General features: G+C 37.4%; 2 protein-coding genes across 4 annotated transcripts in view; both read left to right on the top strand.

Annotated features, from left to right (window-relative positions):
* Positions 1–26,508, top strand: part of LOC137025275 (tripartite motif-containing protein 29-like) — a 263,844-nt gene that overhangs the window by 27,733 nt on the left and 209,603 nt on the right. The window lies entirely within an intron of this gene.
* LOC137024998 (zinc finger protein 501-like) lies at positions 1,071–5,855 on the top strand. Of its 3 annotated transcripts, none has more exons than XM_067392992.1 (3): positions 1,071–1,124; positions 1,974–2,108; positions 4,548–5,855. In XM_067392992.1, exons 2-3 carry the CDS (start codon positions 2,024–2,026, stop codon positions 5,459–5,461), a joined length of 999 nt encoding a protein of 332 aa, XP_067249093.1. In that variant the 5' UTR covers positions 1,071–1,124; positions 1,974–2,023; the 3' UTR covers positions 5,462–5,855. The 3 variants fall into 3 exon arrangements, with proteins under 3 accessions (XP_067249093.1, XP_067249096.1, XP_067249094.1); XM_067392995.1 differs by lacking the exon at positions 1,071–1,124 and adding an exon at positions 2,257–2,397 and having other exon boundaries at positions 1,972–2,108; XM_067392993.1 differs by lacking the exon at positions 1,071–1,124 and adding an exon at positions 2,257–2,368 and having other exon boundaries at positions 1,972–2,108.

Raw genomic sequence — 26,508 nt, forward strand, 5'->3', positions numbered from 1 at the left:
ATCTGACTGAAGTAAATAGAAGAAAATTACTGGTCATCCAATTTAACACACTCTGTCAATTTGGATAATTTAGAGATTTCATCTGGTCATGATGAAATATATAACTGAGTATCATCAGCATAGCAGTGGAAACTAATTCCATGTTTTTGTATAATATTACCAAGTAGCTTTATATACATTGACAATAGCAGGATTAAACTGCTTGATTCATACGGATTAGTGTTCCTATGTTTTATTATCTCTGTGGATCCAGAATGTTTTGGTTGTGTGGGCTGTCAATGGAGGGACAAATTAAAACTTTAGTTTAAAAATCAGTAAATATAATAAAAACAAAAGAATAATAATTAGCGTCATATCCAGGCTGAAGAGGTGTGAATGTGTGCAGGAGAGACTGAAACTGAATGGGGCAGATTGCACCACAAAACAAGGGACAATACACTTAATGGATGTTTAGATGATGTGAATAATTATCAGTTAACATTTTAGGGTCTTATCTAAATAAAATCACATGACATGGTTTAAAAATATTTAATAAACCTCAGAGATTTTAGAGTAATCACCTTCAGATTTTAAATAGAGCATGGTCAGGTGGCTTTAGCTGCAGTTCATTTCTAGACTGAAACTATTTCAATTTTCAATTTCAATCATGAAAATATATTCCTAATAACCTTACAAAAAATGTAAGCTCTTTATAACTATTTTTTCATTAGGACAATAATTAATTCTGACTTAATGACAAACTGCCAAGTGTCTGTTTTGAAATGAGACCATACTAATGTTTGAAGTACTAATGCTTGTGAATTCGGTTTTATTATATTCATCCACTCTTTTAAACACTTTTTTAAAACTCATAAATCACATTTGGCACTATTTGATTTTAATCTAATATCAGGTATAAATGGATTCTGTACTCAAACATTATAGTTTTCATTTTAGTCAAAAAGCACACACTCTTTAGTAGTTAATATCTTCATCAAATTGACTAGTCAATATTTCACTATGTTATTAAATACTTAATGCTTGTAGACAGCAGATTGTGAACAGGACTTTTATTTTAGTCTTAAGATATGACGTTATACGGCTGCGCCGCGCTCCTGTGTTTGTTGTGGTTCGGCTGAAGAAAGGTATGTGTTTTTAAGCATTTTACGGTGTTTAAATCGATACAAAACGTTCAGGGATTTTAATGGGTTTACATACGACGAAGATAACTTAATTACTATTAAATTTAACATTGTAATACTTAATCTAACATACATTAACATTATTTTTGAAAATAATAAATAGCATCCACACATGAGTATCAGAAAAGATGCGTCTCAGGCAGATAATATTGTCTTATAGTGAATCAGTTTATCATAAACTCACTGACGAGTGATGTTGGAGAAGAGAAACTCCGATGCAGTTGAATCAAATGATTCTCGAAATGATTCAGTGATTCAGAGCGGTCGAATCACCTTACGCTGGCGACACCTGCTGGTTAAAACAGTGTAAATGCAGCTAGAACAACAAACACAAAACATGTGTAATAACTTTACAAACATCAGCAAATTTACTTTACAGCACTGTTAACCATGTACATACTAAGTACTTTTTATAGTAATTACAATAGCTGGGTAATAACGAGGTACTAACCCTAAACTTATTACCAGTACTTTCTGTGGTAACATTAGTGCATGTTAGTGCAACATAAATGTTTTTTATTAAGTATAGTAAATATAATCTTCAAATCAATAAATATCAAATATAAATCTTAAATAGTTTGTATAATTTGCATTATTAATTTTGAGTGTTTTTTTTTTTTTTTTTTGTCTAATCAGGTGAATTACGTTATTAACTATCAGTGACTTGACTCCCTTAACAGTGCGCTGAATACTGACTGTTGAACTAGGGAGCTGATTGAGACTTGCCTAAAGATTTATTTTTCTTTGTTAACTATTCTCATCTTAATCATGGCAAATTGTCCAAACACACAGATAAACTCCTGGTAAAGCAACTGAGATCTACATGACACACTCTTATAAAGATGGCGTTTATTAAAGAGGAGGGTGAAGAAATGAAGATTGAAGAAACATTCAGAGTGAAACAAGAAGATACTGAGACACAAACAGGTTGGTTTCATTCTCAAAGCTTCCATGGGCTGAATCCCAGGGGCCTACTGGCTGCACAAAAATTTATTTTTCAAATAATTATTTGTATATGGGAGTTTGCAGCAGTGAAAACAGCATTAAACCAACTCGCACCCCCTTACATTTTCAGGACTCTCAACTGAATTTTCGGCTAAGCCCTGCTGTGCCAATGGAACCAGACTGGAGAACTAGTTTTCTGTATTATCATTCATTGTTAGAGAGCCGGCATGCGCTGAACGCAGGTTCAGTCATTTTTGCACAGATATAATCGGTGTGTCATCTGAAGGATCCAGTCACTGTTCCATCGTTGCTGCTTTAAAGCCTCAATAATTTTAAATCTGGGGATGGAAAAACAACATTATTGCTTAAATGTGATAAATAAACTTTAAAAGACTGATTTTTGATTAATAAAAACGCCAGCACTTCATGTTTCAAAGAAAAGATGCTGTGCTGTTGTGTGTTTTACATGCTCATGCTTTTAGAGCAGTTTGCAATCACCAAATAGCCCACATTAAAACCAATTGATTATTTGATCTACTACTGATGAATAATAAATACTTTGTGTAATTCATGTTATTTATATCATGTAAACTCGCATTTGGCCAGAAAGGTTTTGATGGTATTTTCTTTAACACTAGTGTGCTGTGATTATTACATTAAAAAAAATATGTACAAATAAATGCTACAAATAAGAATACATCATCGCTGTCGGGCCAAAACCTTGTGTCTCTAAATTTAGTCATTTTTGGTTTATAAAATTAATGCGATTGGTCATTCTTTACATCTGTATGTTTTACAAATATTCAACCAATAAAACGCATTTAAAAGAGGTCATGACTAAACCTCATAAATCCATTGGCTCCTCAAACTGTCATTCAAACCTCACAACTCCTCACCGCCTCAATTTAGAATGTGCTGTGCACAGTTTGGAGATCTGCTTGTTTAATCTTGCTCTATAATGCTGTAGCCTAGGGGCCTTTGGTTACCTTAATGCGCCCCTGACAATCGGAGTTATATTAATAAAAATCCTGACACACCCCAGTTTTAAAATAGCAGTGAACAAGACCATTGAGTATGAAGCTCAAGAAAGTGCATCCATCCATTATAAACATACTCCACATGGCTCTATTAGGGGGTTAATAAAGGCCTTCTGAAGCAAAGCGATGCGTTTGTGTAAGAAAAATGTCCATATTTAACAAGGTATGAAACAAAACGTCTAAGTTCTCCATAGGGATAGGCGTATCGATCCTGAACTATCGATATATCAATACTAATGTGAGAATACTCAGAAAATACCAATATTAAAAGCCACAATATGTAAGATTTTTGGAAAACTGCAAAAAATGCTATTCTTACTTAGAATTTTTGTCTTGTTTCTAGTCAAAATATCTTAAAGTTCTGAAATCAAGAAGCATTTTCTTGACAAGTACAAATTATTTTCTTGTTTTCAGGAAAAATAAATCAAAATTAAGTACTTTTTTCCTTAAAACAAACAAAGTAATCTGCCAATGGGGTAAGCAAAATAAACTTAGTCCAAACTGAAAACAAGATTATATAGCTTACTCTTTATTTGAAATAAGATTATTTTGCTTACCCCATTGGCAGATTATTTTGCTTGTTTTAAGGAAAAACTTACTTAATTTTGACTTATTTTTCCTGAAAACAAGAAAATAATTTTTACTTAAACAAGAAAATGCTTCTTGATTTAAGAACGTTAAGATATTTTGACTAGAAACAAGACAAAAAATCTAAGTAAGAACAGCATTTTTTGCAGTGAATAAAATATCCAAAAACCATTAAAACAGTGTTTTATATTTTGTTATCTTGTATACTTACATTATCTTAGATGTTTCCAAGAATGTTTAAATCCAGAGAAATAACCAGGACTGTGTCCATGACATCATAGCTGTGTTACCCTCAATTTCCATTTTATTTTGTAGAAACCATGGAAACACCAAAGACACTTCCATATTTTATGTTTTATTAGACAAGGGAACAACTGTTTGGATTAATTTATAGACAGAAAATTAATCATAGTTATATAGCTCAACACTTTTAGTCTTATTGTTTTAAATCCCATTTTCTTGATTTTCCGTGAGTACCGTGTTTTTACCATGCCTCAGAGAAAAACACTATTTTGTCAAGTGACTAACAAAGCATAATCAGATGCAGCTTTATTTTTAGTAACAGCAATACAGCATTTTCTCCATCATATAATTTTTTAAAAAATTAATTGCATGCCATTTAACGACAAACCATTCAGCATTTATTAATATGATCTATTACTGATCTAGCTTAGTCTCATAGCAGTGGGTATAGGATCTAGTTGAATGTTGGTTTTGTTGCTTTACATATCAAATGTTTTGATGTCTGTTGCTTTGTACAATTAAAGTGGTGTCAACACTGTCTTTTTTCTTTTAGACCTGATGGCACTGAAAGAGGAGGCTGAGGTGTGGAATGAAATGGAAGAGAAAGATCAATATAAGCATCATCATAATTTCATAAATGGAGAAACATTTTTTAGTTCCTCACAGCCTGAAAATACTTCCTCACTAAAAGGAACTCAAAAGGCAGGGACTAGAAGACACTACATCTGCCAACAGTGTGGAAAGAGTTTCAATCAAAAAGGACACTTTAAAGAGCACATGAGAATTCACACTGGAGAGAGCCCATTTATCTGCAACCAGTGTGGAAGCAGATTCAATCAAAGAGGAAGCCTTAACAGGCACATGAAAGTTCACACTGGAGAGAAGCCTTACACGTGTCCTCATTGTGGAAAGAGTTTCAGTCAAAGAGGACACTTTAAAGACCACATGAGCGTTCACACTGGAGATAAGCCTTATACCTGCCAACAGTGTGGAAACAGATTCACTCGAAAAGAAAGCCTTAATAGGCACATGAGAGTTCACACTGGAGAGAAACCTTACATGTGCACTCGGTGTGGAAAGAGTTTCAATCAAAAAGGACACTTTGAAGAACACATGAGAATTCACACTGGAGAGAGCCCATTTATGTGCCAACAGTGTGGACACAGATTCAATCATAGAGGAAGCCTTAACCGGCACATGAGAGTTCACACTGGAGAGAAGCCTTACACGTGTCCTCAATGTGGAAAGAGCTTCAGTCAACATGGAAATCTTGTAAACCACATGAAAATTCACACTGGACAGAGCCTTTTCACCTGCCAACTGTGTAAACTAAGTTTCACTCTGAAAGGAAACCTTAAAAAACACATGATAACTCACACTGGAGAGAAGTTGTTTAGATGTCATTTATGTGAAAAGACTTTTGGATATAAGGTAACCCTTAAGTACCACATGAGGATTCATGTATGAAAGAACTGTTTTATATCTCAAAATTGTGGTATGAGTTCACAATTTCCACAGTAAGTAATTTCATGTGCCATCACTGTGAAATGAAGTGCATAAATAAAGCAAACCTTGAGATTTATCTACGATCCCAAGTTTAATCCTGGTACTGGGGACCTCACGTTTGCGGCAATATTATAAGAAAACATGGAATTATTTTCCAATGCTATGCCGATGATACTCAGTTATATACAATATATTCATTCCATTTACTGATACACATTTGCTTAAACATTCTTACATTTCGGACATCATTTTCCACTCCTGTGATCATTGCTTCACATTCTGCAATATCGGCCATTTATTAAGGTTGTGCCCCAGTTTTAATGCCAAAGATGGAACTGTGAAGACATCATCATCTCGTAATCCTGAGGTATCTTAAACAGCCTTGATAACATGATAGAAGTTTGTGGATATAAAAAAGTCTTTAATACTTTTAATACTAATAACAGCTTTCCCTCTTTCCTAGCACACACCAACAGCCTTCCAGTTCTGATGTATTTGTGCTTGGTTTTGTGGCTCCCCATTTTGTTGCACAAGTGTTCTCCAAATATGACGATGCATGTATCACTGCACCTGTGTTACTTCGTCTTACTTCATGTCGCTTTCCATATTTTTTTTTTTCACTCTTTCAAGAACAGGCTGTACACATACACTGTAAAAAATGATTTGTTGACACAACTTGACTTAGTCAAGTCATCTTGTTGCATTGACTTAGTTAAGTTTAGCCAACATTAGGTGTTAAGTTCACTCAACCTATATGTAGTTGTTGCAATAACTTGCAGTAAATTGAGCCAACATACTGTATCAATTAATGAGCACTTAGAATGTTTAGTTAAGTCAACTGAAAAACATATTGGTTGAACTTAATTTCTCATGTTTTCACAACCATGAACCAAGTCTAACTGACATAAAATAGTAATTTTTACTCAACATCATAACTTAACTATTTAAGTTTACTGGACTTCATTGCTTTGACAAGAAGTTCTAGATCTCTATCTGGAACCAGATTTTTTATGAAATCAACACAACTGCAAAATCGAATCTCAGCATTTATTTTTAAACCGAGACACTGCATCAAAAACAGAAAAAGAATTATCTTGCATAGATATAAAACACAAGAAAAACCCTCACACACAGCTCACACAAACATGTGCAAACTTCTATGTACAGACCCATCCTAGAGCCAAAATAGTACAAATAACTCTCCTTGTCATTATGAGACATTAACATGGCAGGATCAAGTGTACATGAACAATTCACAATAAGCTGAATAAAAAAACGTTACATTAAACTGTTCAAAAACACTGTCTTCAATTCCCAATTGTAGAAACATGACAAGGAAATAGGAAGCAGGACAAGGTAACAACAGTCAGTTTGAAAAATTTCAAGAATACCAATGTTATACTTAAAACAATAAGATCTAAAACAACAATGCTCTTAAACTTTACAACAGTACAATGATTCAACAGTAAGAAGGAAGAAGGAAAAGAAGGAAAAAAGTTTGTTTTCTGTCTTATCGCAGCAACTTGCTCTTCAAAGAGTGAACTCTTGCGGTGCAAGAATCTGACCCAACTCCAATAAACAGGCGCTGTATCACTTCAAAAGTGAATTTTAATTCCCTTGGGTAGTCAAGGTTCAACGCGTACACCAGGCCCATCAGGTTCAGAAAAGCATTTGGTATGTCACTCAGGTGACGCATTACCACTTCTTCTTCAATCACCAGGGCAACGTCATTGTAGAACGCTGGGAGAGGTTCCATCACATTTTCCACAACGACTAGGATTCCAATCACCACACCCTTGATCAAATCCTCTTCACGGTCACTTGGCTTTATAGAATGTAAACAAAACAAGGTACTATTACTTAAAAGCAAATACACAAATATAGTCCCCAGACCCTTGCAAATTAAAGGGTTAGTTCACCCAAAATTTCTGTCATTAATTACTCACCCTCATGTCGTTCCACACCCGTAAGACCTTCATTCATCTTTGAAACACAAATTAAGATATTTTTGATAAAATCCAATGGCTCTGTGAGGCCTGCATAGACAGCAAGACAATTAACACTTTCAAAAGACATTTACAACAGTTCATGTGACTACAGTGGTTCAACCTTAATGTTATGAAGCAACACTAATACTTTTTGTGCGCCAAAAACACAAAATAACAACTTTATTCAACAACATCTAGTGATGGGCGCTTTCAAAACACTGCTTCATGAAGCTTTGAAGCTTTACAAATCTTTTGTTTTGAATGGACCGTGTATCAAACCACCAAAGTCACGTGAACCATTGAAATTTCAAAACGTTTCAAAACACTTATGACATATCGACACCTCGTTTACTGAAATCACGTGACTTTGGCAGTTTGATACGCACTCTAAACCTCTTTTGATTTGAAACAAAAGATTCGTAACGCTTCGAAGCTTCATCAAGCAGTGTTTTGAAATCGCATCGCTAGATATTGTTGAATAAAGTCATTATTTTTGTTTTTTGGCACACAAAAAGTATTCTCGTCGCTCCATAACATTAAGGTTGAACCACTGTAGTCACATGAAATGTTTTAAATGTCTTTAGTAGCTTTCTGGACATCTGCACTGCAGAAAAAGCTTTTCTTACTTGGTTTCTTTGTCTTGTTTCCAGTCCAAATATCTAAAAATTCTTAAATCAAGAAGCATTTTCTAGACAAGTAAAAACTATTGTCTTGTTTTCAGGAAAAATTAAGTTATAATTAAGTGAGTTTTTCCTTAAAACAAGCAAAATAATCTTGTTTTTCGTTTTGAAAATATTTTGCTTAGCCCATTGGCAGATTATTTTGCTTGTTTTCAGGAAAAACCTCACTTAATTTTGACTTATTTTTTCCTGAAAACAAGACAATTTTTACTTGTCTAGAACAGTGTTTGCCAACCACGTTCCTGGAGGCCCACCAACACTGCACATTTTGCATGTCTCCTCAATTAAACACACCTGATTAGGGTTATAAGCTCATTAGTAGTGATTCAAATATCTAAAACGGGTGTGTCAGACAAAGGAGACATGCAAAATGTGCAGTGTTGGTGTGCCTCCAGGAATGTGGTTGGGAAACACTGGTCTAGAAAATACTTCTTGATTTAAGAATTTTTAGATATTTGGACTGGAAACAAGAAAAAAAATCTAAGTAAGAAAAGCATTTTTTTTTTTTTTTTTGCAGTGTGAAAGTGTTAATTGTGTTGCTGGCAATGCAGGCCTCACTGAGTCATTGGATTTTATAAAAAAAAAAAAATCTTATTTTGTGTTCTGAAGATGAACGAAAGTCTTACAGGTGTGGATCAATATGAGAGTGAGTAATTAATGACAGAATTTTCTTTTTTGGGTGAACTAACCCTTTAAGAGATCTAATGTTCAATGTTCCCTTGTTTTGCCTTGCATGTTTCAGCTTACCTCACATATCTTCATGAATTTTGAAGGAGTCTCTCGCATGTACCACGGCAGGCCCAGCAATGCTGCTGTCCTCATCCGTTGGTTTGTTGTCTGTAAAATATAGGATGGTTAAAGTACCAACTTTTTTCATTTATCCTTTCCCCCCCTCCCTCTGTATTTGATGCTTTTTAGAAAAAATAAAAACACAAAAACATTCATTTTAAATTTGCACATTTACACTTGTATAATTTTGTTGTAAATAAATCACCAGTGATGTGGTGCAACAACAGTTGTTTGTTACCTTTTTGCTCAGCACCAAAATAATAACTCGCTCATACCACTTAAATCAGGGGTGTCTAATCCTGTTCCCACGGGCCAATAATATATTGTAGAGTTCAACTCCAACCTGGTTCAACACACCTGCCTGGAAGTTTGTCGTGATCCTGACCACCTTGATTAGCTGGTTTAGGTGTGTTTAATTGGGGTTGAAGCTAAACTCTGCAGGATCTTGGCTCCCCAGAAGCAGGATTGGGCACCCCTGCCTTAAACTCATTGGGGTTGTAACAACACTTTAAAGGATTTAAAAGGATAAGTTACCAATGATAATTGTCATTTACTCACGAACATGCCACTCCAACACATGCAAAAATATTCATATTTTCATTCCATACAATGAAAATGAACAGTGGCTAGGCTGTTAAGCTCTATAAAGGATAAGTCAACACTATAAAAAATGCAGTAAAAGTAGTGGATGAGTCATGTTGCCTATTTTAAAAGTTTTTTGAAGATAACTTTGTGTAATGAAATGATTATATCAGTTTTGATGTTACTATGGCATAATACAACAAAAACATCAACCCTCATTAGTTCTTATATCATGATATTTGATCAAAAGACTTACAAGAACCAATGAGTTTTGATATTTATATAGTAACTAATACAATCAAACTTTATTGTAAAGACTGATTTTTTTTTTTTTTTTTTTCATCATACAAAGAGATTGTATGATTTCACAGACTTGGAATATGACACAAATTGTATAGGCCGCTTTTCTGAAGTCATTGTATGAAAAGATGTCACTATCACTAGTTTTATGAAAAAAAAAAAAAAAAGGTCATAGAGGTTTAGACAAACATGAAAGTGAGTAAATGATCACACAATTGTCATTTTGGGGAGATAAAGACTGCTTTAAAACAAATTGACTCACATCCTTATCAAGGCTCTCCAGTATTGAAGTCATTTCTGGAATGTCCTCATAACGCTTTGACCTGAATAACTGTATCAGCTTTGAGAGATGACCATCTAGGCCTTCAAAAAGGACTTGCTCAGGTCCTTTGACACAAGCCTGGTGAATTCTTTGCTGATCTATAAAAACATAAATACATTTACAAATTTAACAAAGACAGAAGGGTCTCAGTGACAGTCTTTAACAGTACTAAATTAAAACAATGCAGGAAGTTAAAACATTTTCATTTCACTCAACTTGACAGAACTGGTCATATCATCTGAGGATATTAAAGGGATAGTTCACCCAAAAATGAAAATCTGATGTTTATCTGCTTACCCCCAGCGCATCCAAGATGTAGGTGTCTTTGTTTCTTCAGTAGAACACAAATGATGATTTTTAACTCCAACCATTGCCGTCTTTCAGTCAAATAATGCGAGTGGATGGGAACTTCAACTATAAGAGTAAATAAAACTTGCATAGACAAGTCCAAATTAAACCCTGCAGCTCGTGACGACACATTGATGTCCTAAGACACGAAACGATCGGTTTGTGTGAGAAACTGAACAGTATTTATATCATTTTTTACCTCTAATACACCACTATGTCCAACTGCGTTCAGCACTCTTTAGTAAGGTCTGATCGCGCTCTGACAACGGCAGTGATGTCTTGCTCTCATTGAAGTATAAGCGTGAGACATCACTGCCGTAGTCAGAGCGCGATCAGACCTTACTAAAGAGTGCTGAACGCAGTTGGACATAGTGGTGTATTAGAGGTAAAAAATGATATAAATACTGTTCAGTTTCTCACACAAACCGATCGTTTCGTGTCTTAGGACATCAATGTGTCGTCACGAGCTGCAGGGTTTAATTTGGACTTGTCTATGCAAGTTTTATTTACTCTTATAGTAGAAGTTCCCATCCACTCGCATTATTTGACTGAAAGACGGCAATGGTTGGAGTTAAAAATCATCATTTGTGTTCTACTGAAGAAACAAAGACACCTACATCTTGGATGCGCTGGGGGTAAGCAGATAAACATCACATTTTCATTTTTGGGTGAACTATCCCTTTAAAGGGTTAGTTCATCCAAAAATGAAAATTATTACATTATTTACTCACCCTCATGTCGTTCCACACCTGTAAGTCCTTCATTCATCTTCAGAACACAAATTAAGATATTTTTGATGAAATCCGATGGCTCCGTGAGGCCTGCATAGGGAGCAATGACATTTCCTCTCTCAAGATCCATTAATGTACTAAAAACATATTTAAATCAGTTCAGGTGAGTACAGGGGTTCAATATTAATATTATAAAGCAACGAGAATATTCTTGTCATTTTATAATATTAATATTGAACCACTGTACTGAACTGATTTAAATATGTTTTTAGTACATTAATGGATCTTGAGAGAGGAAATGTCATTGCTCCCTATGGACGCCTCACTGAGCCATCGGATTTCAACAAAAATATCTTATTTTGCGTTCTGAAGATGAATGAAGGTCTTACAGGTGTGGAACGACATGAGGGTGAAACAAATCAACAGTTTACCTGTCTCTCCGTAAAAAGTGCAGGCCATCGGACTTTCATTTGTGACACTGGTGGCTCCTCCTCAACGACTTCTTGTCTTCTCAAAGAATATGTGCTGCTCATAGCAGCATCAACAAAGGTGATGTCTGGAGTCCTCTTCTTCATCTCATCAGCTATTTGCTCTCTTTCCTTATCTAAATTTTCCTTGTCTTTGCCCTGAGGTAGATCTGGAAGAAAATTTGTTTCACAACGTCTAGGTTTCTTCACTTTGTTTCGCTTTCCTCTTGTCTCCCCAAGACCTCTCTTTTCAGAATTCACTTTCAGTTCCTGACAACCTGCATCTCTCAGCTTTTGTCTGTAGTTCCCCATCTTAAACTTTAAACTAATTTTCCACCCATACCATCCAGATGTGGAGCTTGGCTCTTTAAGACAGGGGTGTTTTTCAATTAAGGCAGCCGCTACACTGTCAATCTCTTCATTCCCAGGGTAGGCTTTGTATGAGTATATGGTTTCTGCAAGTTTCTCAAGGATCTCAATCTTCATGTCTCTGGGAATTGACAGAAGTGTTCCATCCTTTCGAAATGCCTCATTACCATGTCTTAGCCTCAGCTCCACATCATATGTAAAAACCGGGATGGGAAAGGCAGTTGGCCATGGCTGCAAACGGGTGGCAGATGGCTCTGAATGGATGCTGGGTGAAGAAGTTGATGGAGATGATGATTCACTTAAAATTACAGTGTCTAAACTGGAGTCTGAGAGTGTATCTGAAAAGGTGGTGAAAAGGACCTTCAGTGTCACCTTGTCTTTGGGCAGATCAGCTATACATGTAAGGTTACAGAAATCATGGAAGTCTTCATCTTCATATTGAAGGTCAAAAGGGTCTTTCAGCTGGAGCATGCTTTTAAGTTCAAGCTTGAGGCCATCAACAGAATCTGGAACAGGATCAAGTCTAACTTTTTGAATGTTCTGTGGGGAAATGATCACGCGAAACAGCATTTTGTTATAGGAATCGGAAATTCCAGGGTTTCTCTTCAACTGGGGAAAGAGTAAAAAGATGTGATTACATTGATTGATGATTACATTCTTTAAAGGTTTAGTTCACCCAAAAATGAAATTTCTGTCATTAATTATTCACTCTCTTGTCGTTCCACCCCCGTAAGACTTTCGTTCATCTTCGGAACACAAATCAAGATATTTTTGATGAAATCCAAGGGTATCTGATCATAGGCAGCAACGTCATTGCACCATTTGACATCCAGAAAGGTAGTTAAAAACATGGTTAAAATAGTCAGTGTGACTGCAGTGGTTCAACCTTAATGTTATGAAGCAACGTGAATACTTTTTGTGTGCAAAAACAAAACAAAAATAACAACTTTATTCAACTATTTAAGCTGCTGTCATACGTAGCGAACTCAATGCAGGCCTCCTTGTTTACGTCCAAACACCAACTCAGTAGCAGATGCTGAACACGTGAGCAGCACAACACATGCATGTGATGCTGACACAGGACCCAGCCAAGAATGAGCCGGCATTTGGTCATAAGCAAGGAAGCCTGCACTGAGTTCACTACATATGACAATGGTTCAAATTGTTGAATAAAGTTATTTTTGTTTTGTTTTTGCACACAAAAAGTATCACGTTGCTTCATAACATTAAGGTTGAACCACTGCAGTCACACTGACTATTTTAACCATGTTTTTAACTACCTTTCTGGATGTCAAAAGGTGCAATGATGTTGCTGCCTGTGTGTGGATCAGATACCTTCAAATTTGATCAAAAATATCTTAATTTGTGTTCAGAACATGAACGAAGGTCTTACGGGTGGGGAACAACATGAGGGTGAGTAATTAATGACAGAAATTTCATTTTTGGTTGAACTAACCCTTAAATATGAACACCTAGAAAATCATGAGCATATCAACAAACGTACCTTAGTGAAGCAAGAAGGTTTTTGGTGTCATGTATAGCTTGCCAGCTCTTACATATGGATAAAGTGGATGGTATCCATTAAGCTCCTGGGGTTCCACAACCTGCAGTTCAGAAGTGCAATTACTCATCAGCTCATAACTTCGCAAATGCTCTATGTACCAGGCTTTGAAGGGTTTGAGGATGAATGACACTTTGTTGTTAACAATTATCATTTTAACAATCTCGCCAAAGTCAGGCAATCCACTGGTGTGCCCTACAGACAAAAACATTCCCTCCGAGTACTTGGTACCATTAATGCATGCATGTGTTGAAAGAAATACAGTGTTTGTGTTTCCATATTTATGCTCAATGGCCTGCCTCACTGAACGTTCAAGTGTGTCAGGTGAAACAACAGCAACATGTCCTACTTCTAGATCAGGTTTGAAAACACTTGGCAAATCAAGGTAGTAAGCCAAAGCAAGCTGGTGCTTTTTGGCCTGAGTGAGCAAGACATTCTTGAAGTTTTTACCATCATGTACAACTCTCTTAAAGAAGTTGTGTTTCGCCTCAAAGCGAATAGTCCAAAAATCAGTCAGAGGCCCAAATCGACGAATCATTTCAGGATAATGTTCTAAAAAATGATGCTTCGGGAGAATGTGGAAATCTGGGAAACACTCTTTCAGCAAGCACCTATGCTCTGAGATTTTGGACTCCAAGTAGCACAGTGTCTCATCAGAAAATTGTCCAGTAGCTAGGAGCTCAACAATATCTTTCAGATCTAGTATGATTTGCCAAGTTTTGTCTCCTTCTGGTACTCTGTGACCCATCATCAATGGCAGTAGCCTTAAAAGAGTCCAGTTTTCATGGCAGTTTCCACCAATTGAATGTTTTGACACAAATGTCTTTGAAATTTGTTGTGGTTTGTTAGTTTTATCAGTAAACTTGAAAGGAAAAGACTTGATGATGTCATTAAGGTCATCTAATGTGAAGTACCTTTTGGAAATAAGGGACTTTATGCAAAGACTTAACTCTGTTGGTACTATACCTTCAAACAGGTCATGCATAAAATCTGGAGGAAACCCTTGTACTGTCTGGAAATAATTAAGTTTATCAAGAGAACAGTCTCTCTTTACTCCATCCAGAGAAACCAGTGAATTCGTCTTCAATTCCTCAAGGGTCTGTTTGTGAGTTTCAATCGTCCTGAGTGGAAACACCCCCTCTCTGACTTCATGCAAGTCAATATCCTTGCGACTAGCTAGGCAAAATCTGCAGAATTTATCAACATTGAAACTTTCTTGGAAGCCAGCTAGCGAATGGGCCCCCAAGTTGTCCGCTGACACATACAACACAGAACCCTTGACACTTGTTCCCAATTTTTGAACATACAATCCTTCCTCTTCAAGGACTTGAATGTCCCTAATCAGTGGTTGAAAAATGGCATCATAGCCATAATTCTTTACATCATTGCTATTACACAGACAAGCCAGAAAAATTGATTGTACTGAAGACCTATACTGTGCTGGCAAGTTTGATATCACCCAATACACTGCACAGACCTTATGCTTTTTTTTTGATGTTCCCAGTGGGTTACATACCTCATAGTCATCTATATACATCCCAAGTGCAATGCTTAAACTCTCTGAGGAGAGCAAAGGATTCCCTTTGCAGTACAGTCCATCTCTGTACGTTTTAATCTGACCGGACTGGTCAGCAGTTTCCTGCAGGACTTTATCCAAAATGTCATCACGGTTCAACAATTCTGTCAAAACTTTCAAAATTGGAATATAAACAAACTTTTTTTGAGAGGACGATTCTAAAAAATATTCAACAGGCTCAATTACTTTGAAGTTGTCCTTGTAATAAGTGGTTTTTTTGTATTCGGTTGCAAAAGGGCCACTGTTTGAAAGGGAAGTTAGGGGATTTGTTTTTTCGACTATCTCAGCTAAGGCAGCAGTCACTTCATTGGTTAATACACAATTGTGCTTAACCAATACACTTTCAATTATTCTTGGAGTGAACTCTTGCACAATTGAATAAACACTGCAAAGCTCATTTACAATTTCCTGTGTGGTGGCTTTTGAGACATGTAGAGTTGTTTGCATGCGAAGTAACAGTGATGCTACTTTGTGTTTAACCAAATCCTGTAGGTCTTGGTCATCTATGTCACTATCTACTGTTGAGCAATCTAGGCTGAATGAATGGATTTGAGAGTCTGCACTGTCAGGGTTTAAATCATCAGGAATGCAAGTTTGATACAAGTCTGTTCGAAAATCTTTCAAAGTGCTGTGGTGATGTTTCTTACTTTTATGAGCACGGAAAGTGCTGTACACACTGGTCTGGAAACTACAGTCTTGAAAGGGGCACCTCACTGACTCTTTCTTTTTAATGTGTGTTTTAAGATGTGCAAAATACTGTGAAACACTGCAAGCCTCTGAATAATTACACAGGTCACAGCTCACATTTGATGTTGCTTTAATAAATTTTGAGGAGGCTTGAACACACTGACTATGGTCACGAGTTAAATGCTTCTTCAGAGACAGTTCACTCCTAAATGTGCATACACAATCTTTATAGATGCATGGAAGTGGACAGTGACTTGCCTGATGGCAGTGTTTCAGCTTATAGTGTGTGATTAGGGTACGCTGGTTGGGCGAGGAAAATCTACAAATCTTGCAACACCACCTCATCGATATAGAGTTGTGCTTCCACTGTGCTTGCACTGTACTGATTCTGCAAATAAAAAAAACAAAAAAGTCAAACTCCAGCCAAGTACACATACACATTTTACATACAGAAATATTCACTGAACATCTACATCCCAAATACAATGAGCAAAAAAATATCAACACTTTATTTTTATGGCTGAGTGATACATTTAACATTATAGTGATGATGTTGCTGGCAATATAAAATTAAGCAATGCTGTAAATTTAGCTTTTATTAGGTGAAATTTTTCTCTACAAATAACGTAATTCTGAATTTCATGATTCTTTCTAACACAAAATATATAACAGTTTAATCATGTGATTATTAAACCAAAAAAAAGTTGTGACATTGCATTAATACAAGATCAGCACACAAGTTAGTTATACAGAAGACACCGTTTGCACGTGCTCAAAAACATTTAGACGGTAACTTTGTGTAATTTGAAAGAATAACAACTGAGTGTTTAAGAAACAGAAGTCAATCAAGCACTTTTATAATATAACAACAAATTAGAAGTAAATGTTGTTGCAACCATGTATAATAAAAATGCATATTTCTCATATTAAACACAAATATGGACTGGCGGCGCTGCTTCAGATATTACTGGTCATTCGTTTCTACATCCGTGTCCCAATTCAGTGGCTGCGTCATCTGGAGGTCGCATTTGAAAGCTGCATACGTCGTCCAGTCGGTCTCATTTAACGTTATATTGCAAAGAAAAATAAAAAATAAAAAAAATAAGTATTTTACACTTCACGAGGAACAACAGTCAATTTTATTACGGTTATTTTTCTTAAATGAGACCGACTCGATGGCGAATACAGCCTTCAAATGCGACCTCCGGAGGACGCAGCCTCTGAAATGGGACACAGTTTATGATAAAAGCTAAAGATAATGAGATCCGATTAAGAACGCTAAAATGTCACTTATATGTACACTGATTTATCTATTTGTCAATATGGACTATGAACTTACGTCATAGACGATTTCTCGTTCTGCTCACGTCTCAACAGCTCGGTATATCAAATTGTCTTGGTTCACAAAATGTGATTGCCTGAAATCAAAACGCGGACGGAGAGCGCTAACGAAACGAACCTAAATTAACATTAAATAAAGCACAAAGCAGCGTATACTTACTCATTTCATTATTTGCAGTCCATAAACTCCATCTGTACTCGTTCAAACGCGGGCTCCTTCTTCATCTTTTCTTGCATGTTCAGCAACGTCTCGTGCAGAAAATGGCGGATGGCGCGTCTGTCTCAAATTCGGTAAAATAGTACGTCATCATGACGTAGAGATTCTGGCACATGCGCATTTGAAAGAACATTGACAGAACTTATGTTTTGTTGTTATATGAACACGTTATTTAAAGTTTTCAATTTCCCTTCAAGTTGAGGTTGGTATAACTCATCCTCTTGTGTAGTGAGACACTGCAAGTTGACATGACATGATTTTATTTGTCCACCTGACTAAAACCCAGAATCATTTTTTACAGTGTACGTGCAGAGTGCCTGACCTCTGGATTGACCAGGTTTTGTGAATTGGCACTTCTTGGCCAGGTTGCACCTTGACATATGGCTCCAAACTGCTTTTCGTCTGAACAGCCCAATGCATTTCAGTGCATGTAGTCCTTAACATTCACATGTTTGACGTGGCACCAACTCTCCTTTTCCAGCTTTTAGAACATTTGTGTTGTGTACACGGTTTCCCTTTATTCCTCAAAAGATCCAGATTAATCCTTATTTCTTTAGACCCTTTGGAAAAGAAAGAGCCTTTTCTACCTCCACCTCATTCTTATGAACTTGGGCCAAGTGTCTTGACATTTTGCAGAATGGTTTGGAGCAGTAAAAGCAATACTCATTGTCTCCTCCTTCATGGAAGATGAGGAATTATCTTCAGATTCTTCTGAACAGCTCTCCAATTCAGGCACATAATTCGTCTTCACTGTTGTCAGTGCTGTTAACTAGGTCATCTGAAGTGGAACTGATATTTAATTATTTTTGGTAAGCTATAAATAAATAACCTAACTTTAGTTTAAAGGTGCCCTAGAATCAAAATTTGAATTTACCTCGGCATAATTAAATAACAAGAGTTCAGTACATGGAAAAGACATACATTGAGTTTCAAACCCCATTGCTTCCTCCTTCTTATGTAAATCTCATTTGTTTAAAAGACTTCCGGAAAACACGCAGATAACACCGACATAACACCGACTGTTAAGTAACCGTCGGGATCATTAATATGTATAACCCCAATATTTGCATATATGCCAGCCCATGTTCAAGGCATTAGACAAGGAAAGGCAATATTAACGTCTGGATCTGTGCACAGACAAGGTAAGCAAGCAAGAACAACAGCGAAAAATGGCAGATTGAGCAATAATAACTGACATGATCCATGATAGCATGATATTTTTAGTGATATTTGTAAATTGTCTTTCTAAATGTTTCGTTAGCATGTTGATAATGTACTGTTAAATGTGGTTAAAGTTACCATTGTTTCTTACTGTATTCACGGAGACAAGAGCCGTCGCTATTTTCATTTTTAAACACTTGCAGTCTGTATAATTCATAAACACAACTTGATTCTTTATAAATCTCTCCAACAGTGTAGAATTAGCCGTTAGCCACAGAGCATAGCCTCAAACTCATACAGAATCAAATGTAAACATCAAAATAAATACTTTACTCACATAATTCGAAGCATGCATACAGCATGCATGACGAACATCTTGTAAAGACCCATTTGAGGGTTATGTTAGCTGTGTGAACTTTGTAAATGCACTGTAATATAGTCGAGAGCTCGTGTGGCAGGGAGCAGGCGAATTAAAGGGACTATCAGTGTATAGTTAATGATGCCCCAAAATAGGCAGTTAAAAAAATTAATTAAATAAAATCTATGGGGTACTTTGAGCTGAAACTTCACAGACACATTCAGGAGACACCTTAGACTTATATATACGTAATATATATATTACATCTTGTGAAAAAGCATTCTTGGGCACCTTTAAAACAATAATCAAAGTGGATATCTGTATGCAGGGTCCATTGTGAGTTCAGAGTATATCTAAGATTCAAATAAAAGAAGTCTACAAAACAATAAAACACTTTGTACCACCTTTACTTTTACAAACCTAGGGCCCTATCATATACCCCGGCTCAATGTGGCGCCAGGTGCAACGCAAGTGTTTTTTGCTAGTTCCTGAAAACGATAAAGTCTGAAAACACCTATCGGACTATTGGCTCCAACAGTAAAAAAAGAAGTTTACTCTACTGTGTGTAGTATAGTTGCAAGAGATAATTCTCTTTGTAAGGGTGGCCGACTGCCAACTAGTCGTGGTGGAATTCTGCCAATTAATGGTCAACCCTTTACCATAGGCAAAATGAAACATTGTATCAAATACAATGTAACAGTCTAAACGTTACCAAGTTTTTTTGTGTGTATTTTTCTTTTTATTGAATTAAGGGTTATATCGGGGTCAAAGGTAATGTCACTTGGAGCTGCCTGAGGGCGCTAGCGCACTATAGCTACCATATATAAGCCCTAGTTACCTCCGAGCAAGTCAAGTTGTTTGGTAGAGGGAAACCGCATGGGTGGTTGAACTGACGCTACCTAATTCTACTCGTATTAATGTCCTGTTTTGAGAACTCGTTGAGAGTTTACGCTCAATGTGAGTATTTTCCAACTATGACTTGTTATAAGTGTAACGCATTTGACTGATGGGAACTATTCTGCTTTCTTTTGTAGAAAGGACTCTTTTTGTTTTTCCTACCTCATATTTAATTGCATTGCTGTCGCAATAATACTCGTGCACGTCTCCAAGGTAGCATGAGCAGTTGAAAAGGAAAAGACCACGCGGTAGCGAGGCTACGGCGCGTGGCCTAATCAACTCAGCGTTTCCCAGAGAGTCGCCAAAAGCCGCTGACTGTCTTCTGTCTTCACTCCTCACTCATTGGATTTATCATTGCGTCGCTCTCAAAATACATCGTGGATTTACACTCATCTCATCGCTCATCATTCCAGCTCATCTACAGTTGATCATTGACGATAAGTTTCATTCATTGACTGCAGAGACAAAGAGTTTTTTTCTTATGGTTTATTTTTGTGGCAATTATATGCACTGGTGTGAATAAAGAAGAGTAAAATGTATATTTGTTTGGTGAAGTGGTTTTAAATTTCAGTACCGATTGAATTTCTGTTGAACCCCCTCAGAGTAATATCTTTTAAAAAGGGGAGGTATTACAGAATGGCGCCCGAACAGGGACTGTTTTGAACTTTTACGGAGTCCCTTATTAAAAAAAATATAAATTTCAATGGTAATTGAAAACCCTTCATAAACAAATATATTTAGCCATCATCTGCATGCAATGGAAGAGAGAGTGCCCACCGCTGATTATTCAGATGAAGCTTTCGTGCAGCGTAGAGACCCTGTAACGAATCTCATAGATACTTTTAGTGAGTTGTATTTAGATTCAGAGGAGGAAGAAAGGGAAAGTGTTAAATCTGACGACGACTTACCATTACCCCCTCCACCTCTTGAGTTTCATGAGGATGAATTGCAATTCGGCAATGATGAAAATGCCCAACGCATGTGTAGTATTGAAGAGCATCTTGTTGATCTTGAGCACAGAGTCAGTGAGTTTGTCACCACAGAGACAATGAGCACAAAGCTAAAAGCCTGTGAAGATAGAATTAACTACTGTTTACAGAGAGAACTGGAACGTGTTAAACAGCAATGTTATTCCAAAATTGATGAACTAAGTCAGAGCATTGTGGATTGTTTAAAGCGACGAGATAGACAATTAGAGCAACAGTTCAAAGCTATTAAACCCATCATGTCCACTCCCGTGCATTCCAGCACTGCTGCTCATAAGATGTCTCAAACACCATCCAAGATTGCTTCAGTTTCTCAAGACACCACAAAGCAAGTAACATATCTTTCTTCATCATCGTCTCTCCCTACTGTTAAACTTGAACTGCCTACTTTTAGTAATTTGGATTCAGAAGACCCCATTGATTTCATTGATCGTTTTGAAGAGTACAATGAATTAAGACCTCTGCATTACGAAGAGTTGTTAGCAGCGTTATCTGTGAGTCTTAGGGGTACTGCTAAAAGTTGGTGGAGAGCTGAGAAGCATAATATTACAGATTGGCCCTCTTTCAAAGAAAAGTTCCTGTTTTCGTTTCTGAATGAAGACCACAAAGAAGTTGCTGCTCAGAAGTTGGCAAGTTACCGACAAACAGTTAACGAAAGCATAAGAGACTTTGCTTTTAACTACAGAGCGATGTCACTAAAGATTAATCCTAGGATGTCTGAAAATGAGCTAGTGCAAGCAACGTTGAGAAACTGCAATCCTCGATTGGCTTCACTGTTGAGGGGAACGGCAAAGACAATTGATGATCTTGTTCGTCTCGGCACGCAAATAGAGAAGGACTGGGCAGAGAGCAAGAGAAGATGGAATCAAGGTAAAGATGAGGAGCAGAAGAAGAAATCTTCAGGTGGAAAAGGTCAGCCAAATCGCCTAATGCTTATGGATCCCACTTTTAGCTCTCAATGTAACAATGTGCTGCAAGCTCCTATAATTTTAAATCACTCATACTTCAATGCTGTAATTGATACAGGAAGCACCTTTTCTTTGATACAGCAAAAAGTATGGCAGAGATTGAGGAAGAAGGATGAGCAATTGACCAGAAGTGCTCAAGCGTTCATGCTCGCTAATGGCCAGAGTCAGAAAACTCAGGGTAAAGTACTCTGGGGATGTGAAATATACGGAGTGAAACATGAGGTCACATTTTATGTGATGGATGATATGAACTTGGCTGTTCCTGTCATCTTAGGATTGGATTTCCTCAAAGAAGCCAAACTAACTATCGATTTTAATGCCTCCTGTATATACTTGCCTGATGCTACCTCCAGTCACCCAATGTGTTTTAATAAAATGCATGAACATGCTGCTGTCCAATTTTATGCTGCACAAGGAGAAGACGAGATGATTCACGAGGAGGAAACGTTGAAGCTGATCGACCAAGCGGGGGAAAACTCGCATGCTTCAACCGAGGTAAAGAGTCAATTGAAAGCTCTCATGTGTGATTGGCCTTCAGTATGTACCCACAAACTAGGTCGTACTAACCTTGTTAAGCACGAGATTAAAACTATTGATGAACTTCCTTTAAGAAAGAGACCATACAGAGTCTCTAAGACTAAAAATGATTTTATTGAAGAGCAGATTAAGGAGTTGCTTCAACTAAAAATCATTAAACCTTCTACATCTCCGTGGGCTTCACCTGTGGTGGTTGTAGATAAAAAAGATGGAGGATCCCGGTTATGCATTGATTACCGTGGTCTTAACGCAAAAACTCACCTCGATGCATATCCGATGCCTCAGATCACGGATATTCTTGATTCTCTCCAAGGAGCCAAGGTGTTTACCACGTTGGACTTAAAGAGCGGATACTGGCAAGTTGAAATGGATCCTGCAAGTATGGAGAAAACTGCTTTCATTACTGCTTCAGGGCTATATGAATTCTTTTGTCTTCCTTTTGGCCTTAAAAACGCCGCAGCATCTTTCCAACGTCTGATGGAACAAGTTCTCAGAGCGCATAAGAACAAATGTTGCATGGTCTATATCGATGACATTATTGTATACTCTCCTGACATCCAAACACACCTGCACCATCTCAAACAAGTGTTTTATAGTCTGCACAAGGCTGGTCTCACGCTGAACCTCAAGAAGTGTAAGTTCATCTGTTCTTCACTTGACTACTTAGGCCATACCATCACAGCAGATGGAGTCAATGTGAATTCAGAAAACGTGGATGCAATCAGAACGTATCCAACTCCCAAGTCCTTAAAAGAAGTACAAAGATTTCTAGGTCTTGCAGCATGGTACCATCGTTTTATTCCTGAATTCTCCACTAAAACAGCACCTTTACATGCACTGAAGAAGAAAGAAATGAAGTGGAAGTGGACAGACGAGTGCCAACGTTCATTTGACCTCATCAAAGATGAACTCACTAGAGCACCTGTTTTAAGTACCCCTAACTTTGATTCTTCTTTTAAAGTACAGACCGATGCAAGTGATGTGGGCTTAGGAGCTGTATTGACCCAGGAAGTGGATGGACAAGAGAGAGTTATTGCATATGCATCTCGTTTGCTCAGAGGTGCTGAAAAATCCTATTCGACATCAGAGAAAGAGTGTCTAGCTGTAGTATGGGCTGTAGAGAAGTGGCACCATTACCTAGAAGGCAGAGCTTTTGAGGTAATCACAGATCATGCATCCTTAGTCTGGCTTTTCCAACATCCAAAACCCTCATCCAGACTGGAAAGATGGACGATCAGACTACAAGGATATCACTTTACTGTAAGGTATCGAAAAGGACAATGCAATGTTGTACCGGATGTGTTATCCAGAAGAGATGAGGCTGAATCACCAGCTGTGTTATTACACACACCAGCTAAACATGGTTTTAATACTGTCACTTGTGATCTGCCTTTGGACTTGTCAGAAGTTGCTGATGAACAAAAAAATGATCCAGAGTGCCAAGAGATCATGGTTAAGGCAAAGACCCAGAAAACCACAGATCTTAAGAGAACGCACTATGTTTTAAAAAATGAGGTTTTATTTAGGAGTGTTCCAGACTCCAAAGATGGCCAAAGGTTTCAAATTGTAGTCCCTGCAAAACTGAAGGAAGTAATGTTAACTTATGCACATGACAGCCCCCTGAGTGGTCACTTGGGTAAATTCAAAACTCTGATGCGACTTTTAGAATTTGCTTATTGGCCATCGATGCGTTCTGATGTATGGCAGCACTGTAAAAAGTGTGAGAAATGTCAACAGCATAAGCCCACTAACTTAAAACCTGCAGGCGGTCTACAAAGCGTGCCCATAGTCGAGCCTGGATATATGCTTGGCATGGACATCATGGGACCATTTCCACGGAGCACCCGCCAGAATGAGTATCTTCTGGTTATAGTGGACTATTTCACTAAATGGGTAGAGGTTTTCCCCATGAGAGCTGCTAAGGCTACAACCATTGTACGGATTCTCATAGAGGAGATTTTTACAAGATGGGGAACGCCAGCCTTCATCGTGTCTGACAGAGGTACGCAATTTACCTCAAACCTCCTGGACCAAGTATGTAAGCAGTGGCAGGTAACACAAAGACTCACCACCGCCTACCATCCTCAGTCAAACCTCACTGAACGGGTCAATCGAAATTTAAAAACTATGATTGCCACCTACGTCGAACAAAATCACCGTACCTGGGATCAGTGGATATGTGAGTTCAGATTTGCACTAAATACCGCATGGCACGAAAGTACAGGGTACTCACCTGCTGAGATAGCACTAGGAAGACAGCTGAAAGGTCCTCTGCAGAGAGCCTTACAGAATCCTCCGGATCCTGACCAACCAGCCTATAGTATTTTAGAACGCCAACAATTTCTATACGAGTCAGCAAGAGAGAATGTAGAGAAGGCACAAACTAAACAAAGGAAATACTACAACCTCAAGAGAAGAGCTCAAAACTTCAATGAGGGTGATTTAGTTTGGGCGCGGACACATCCTCTCTCGCGTGCAGACGATGCTTTTATGGCTAAGATCTCACCTAAATGGAAGGGCCCAGCTAAGATTGTGAAAAAGCTAGGTCCTGTAAATTACAAGGTAACCATGTTATCTGAGCCTACTCAGGGTGACACGTATCATACCCAGAATTTAAAAATTTGCCATGGGTCAAATTTTTGGTCCACTGGGAGGGGTATGTAACAGTCTAAACGTTACCAAGTTTTTTTTGTGTGTATTTTTCTTTTTATTGAATTAAGGGTTATATCGGGGTCAAAGGTAATGTCACTTGGAGCTGCCTGAGGGCGCTAGCGCACTATAGCTACCATATATAAGCCCTAGTTACCTCCGAGCAAGTCAAGTTGTTTGGTAGAGGGAAACCGCATGGGTGGTTGAACTGACGCTACCTAATTCTACTCGTATTAATGTCCTGTTTTGAGAACTCGTTGAGAGTTTACGCTCAATGTGAGTATTTTCCAACTATGACTTGTTATAAGTGTAAACGCATTTGACTGATGGGAACTATTCTGCTTTCTTTTGTAGAAAGGACTCTTTTTGTTTCTCCTACCTCATATTTAATTGCATTGCTGTCGCAATAATACTCGTGCACGTCTCCAAGGTAGCATGAGCAGTTGAAAAGGAAAAGACCACGCGGTAGCGAGGCTACGGCGCGTGGCCTAATCAACTCAGCGTTTCCCAGAGAGTCGCCAAAAGCCGCTGACTGTCTTCTGTCTTCACTCCTCACTCATTGGATTTATCATTGCGTCGCTCTCAAAATACATTGTGGATTTACACTCATCTCATCGCTCATCATTCCAGCTCATCTACAGTTGATCATTGACGATAAGTTTCATTCATTGACTGCAGAGACAGAGTTTTTTTCTTATGGTTTATTTTTGTGGCAATTATATGCACTGGTGTGAATAAAGAAGAGTAAAATGTATATTTGTTTGGTGAAGTGGTTTTAAATTTCAGTACCGATTGAATTTCTGTTGAACCCCCTCAGAGTAATATCTTTTAAAAAGGGGAGGTATTACAACAATCAACACTCCCCAGAGGCAAGAAGCCTTCATGTGACACCCTTAATAATGATGTTATTCATTTCACATCCTCCTGTGTCTGGAGGAAAATTATCAGCAAAATATACTTAGTGGCCAAGTTAACTTCTCAGACACATCTAGCAAGCAAACTAATTCTACAATTGTTTTCTATAAGATTGATAAAATACTCTGTCACAGGCACTTTGCTTTGCCCTCCGGGTGTGACTTGTTCATGGGACAACATAAGCCTTAAGTACTTTATGTGAATAAATGTAACAAATTAACTTAAAACTTGAAAAATAAAATAAACTTGCAATTTCCCAGTAAAAAAAGTCCCAATTGCAAGAAGTCGAAATTGCAAGAAAAGAAGTCAGAATTGTGAGATTTCTCACAATTGCAAGAAAAAAGTCAGAATTTCAAAAGAATTTCAAAATTTTAAAATGTTGCATATTCTGCAAGGGGAATGAAACTTATGAGCAGAAATGTAGCTGATGCTTTTGCAGACTGTCGGAGTCAGAGAATCACCAATTGCTTTTTTACATGAATTACCCATCACAGTTTACTTTGAATTTCATTTAAACATTAATGTAATCACTTTGGTAATCTAAAATACTTTTCAAATGTAACTGTAATTTGATTACCA

The sequence above is a fragment of the Chanodichthys erythropterus genome, chromosome 8, assembly GCF_024489055.1.
Source record: "Chanodichthys erythropterus isolate Z2021 chromosome 8, ASM2448905v1, whole genome shotgun sequence".
NCBI classification, from domain to species: domain Eukaryota; kingdom Metazoa; phylum Chordata; class Actinopteri; order Cypriniformes; family Xenocyprididae; genus Chanodichthys; species Chanodichthys erythropterus.

Bases quoted from the DNA above. Each gene is read 5' to 3' on its own strand.
- LOC137024998 (XM_067392992.1), top strand. From the start codon at position 2,024: ATGGCGTTTATTAAAGAGGAGGGTGAAGAAATGAAGATTGAAGAAACA. The intron at 2,109-4,547 runs GTTGGTTTCATT...TTTTTCTTTTAG, and splicing joins AGATACTGAGACACAAACAG to ACCTGATGGCACTGAAAGAG.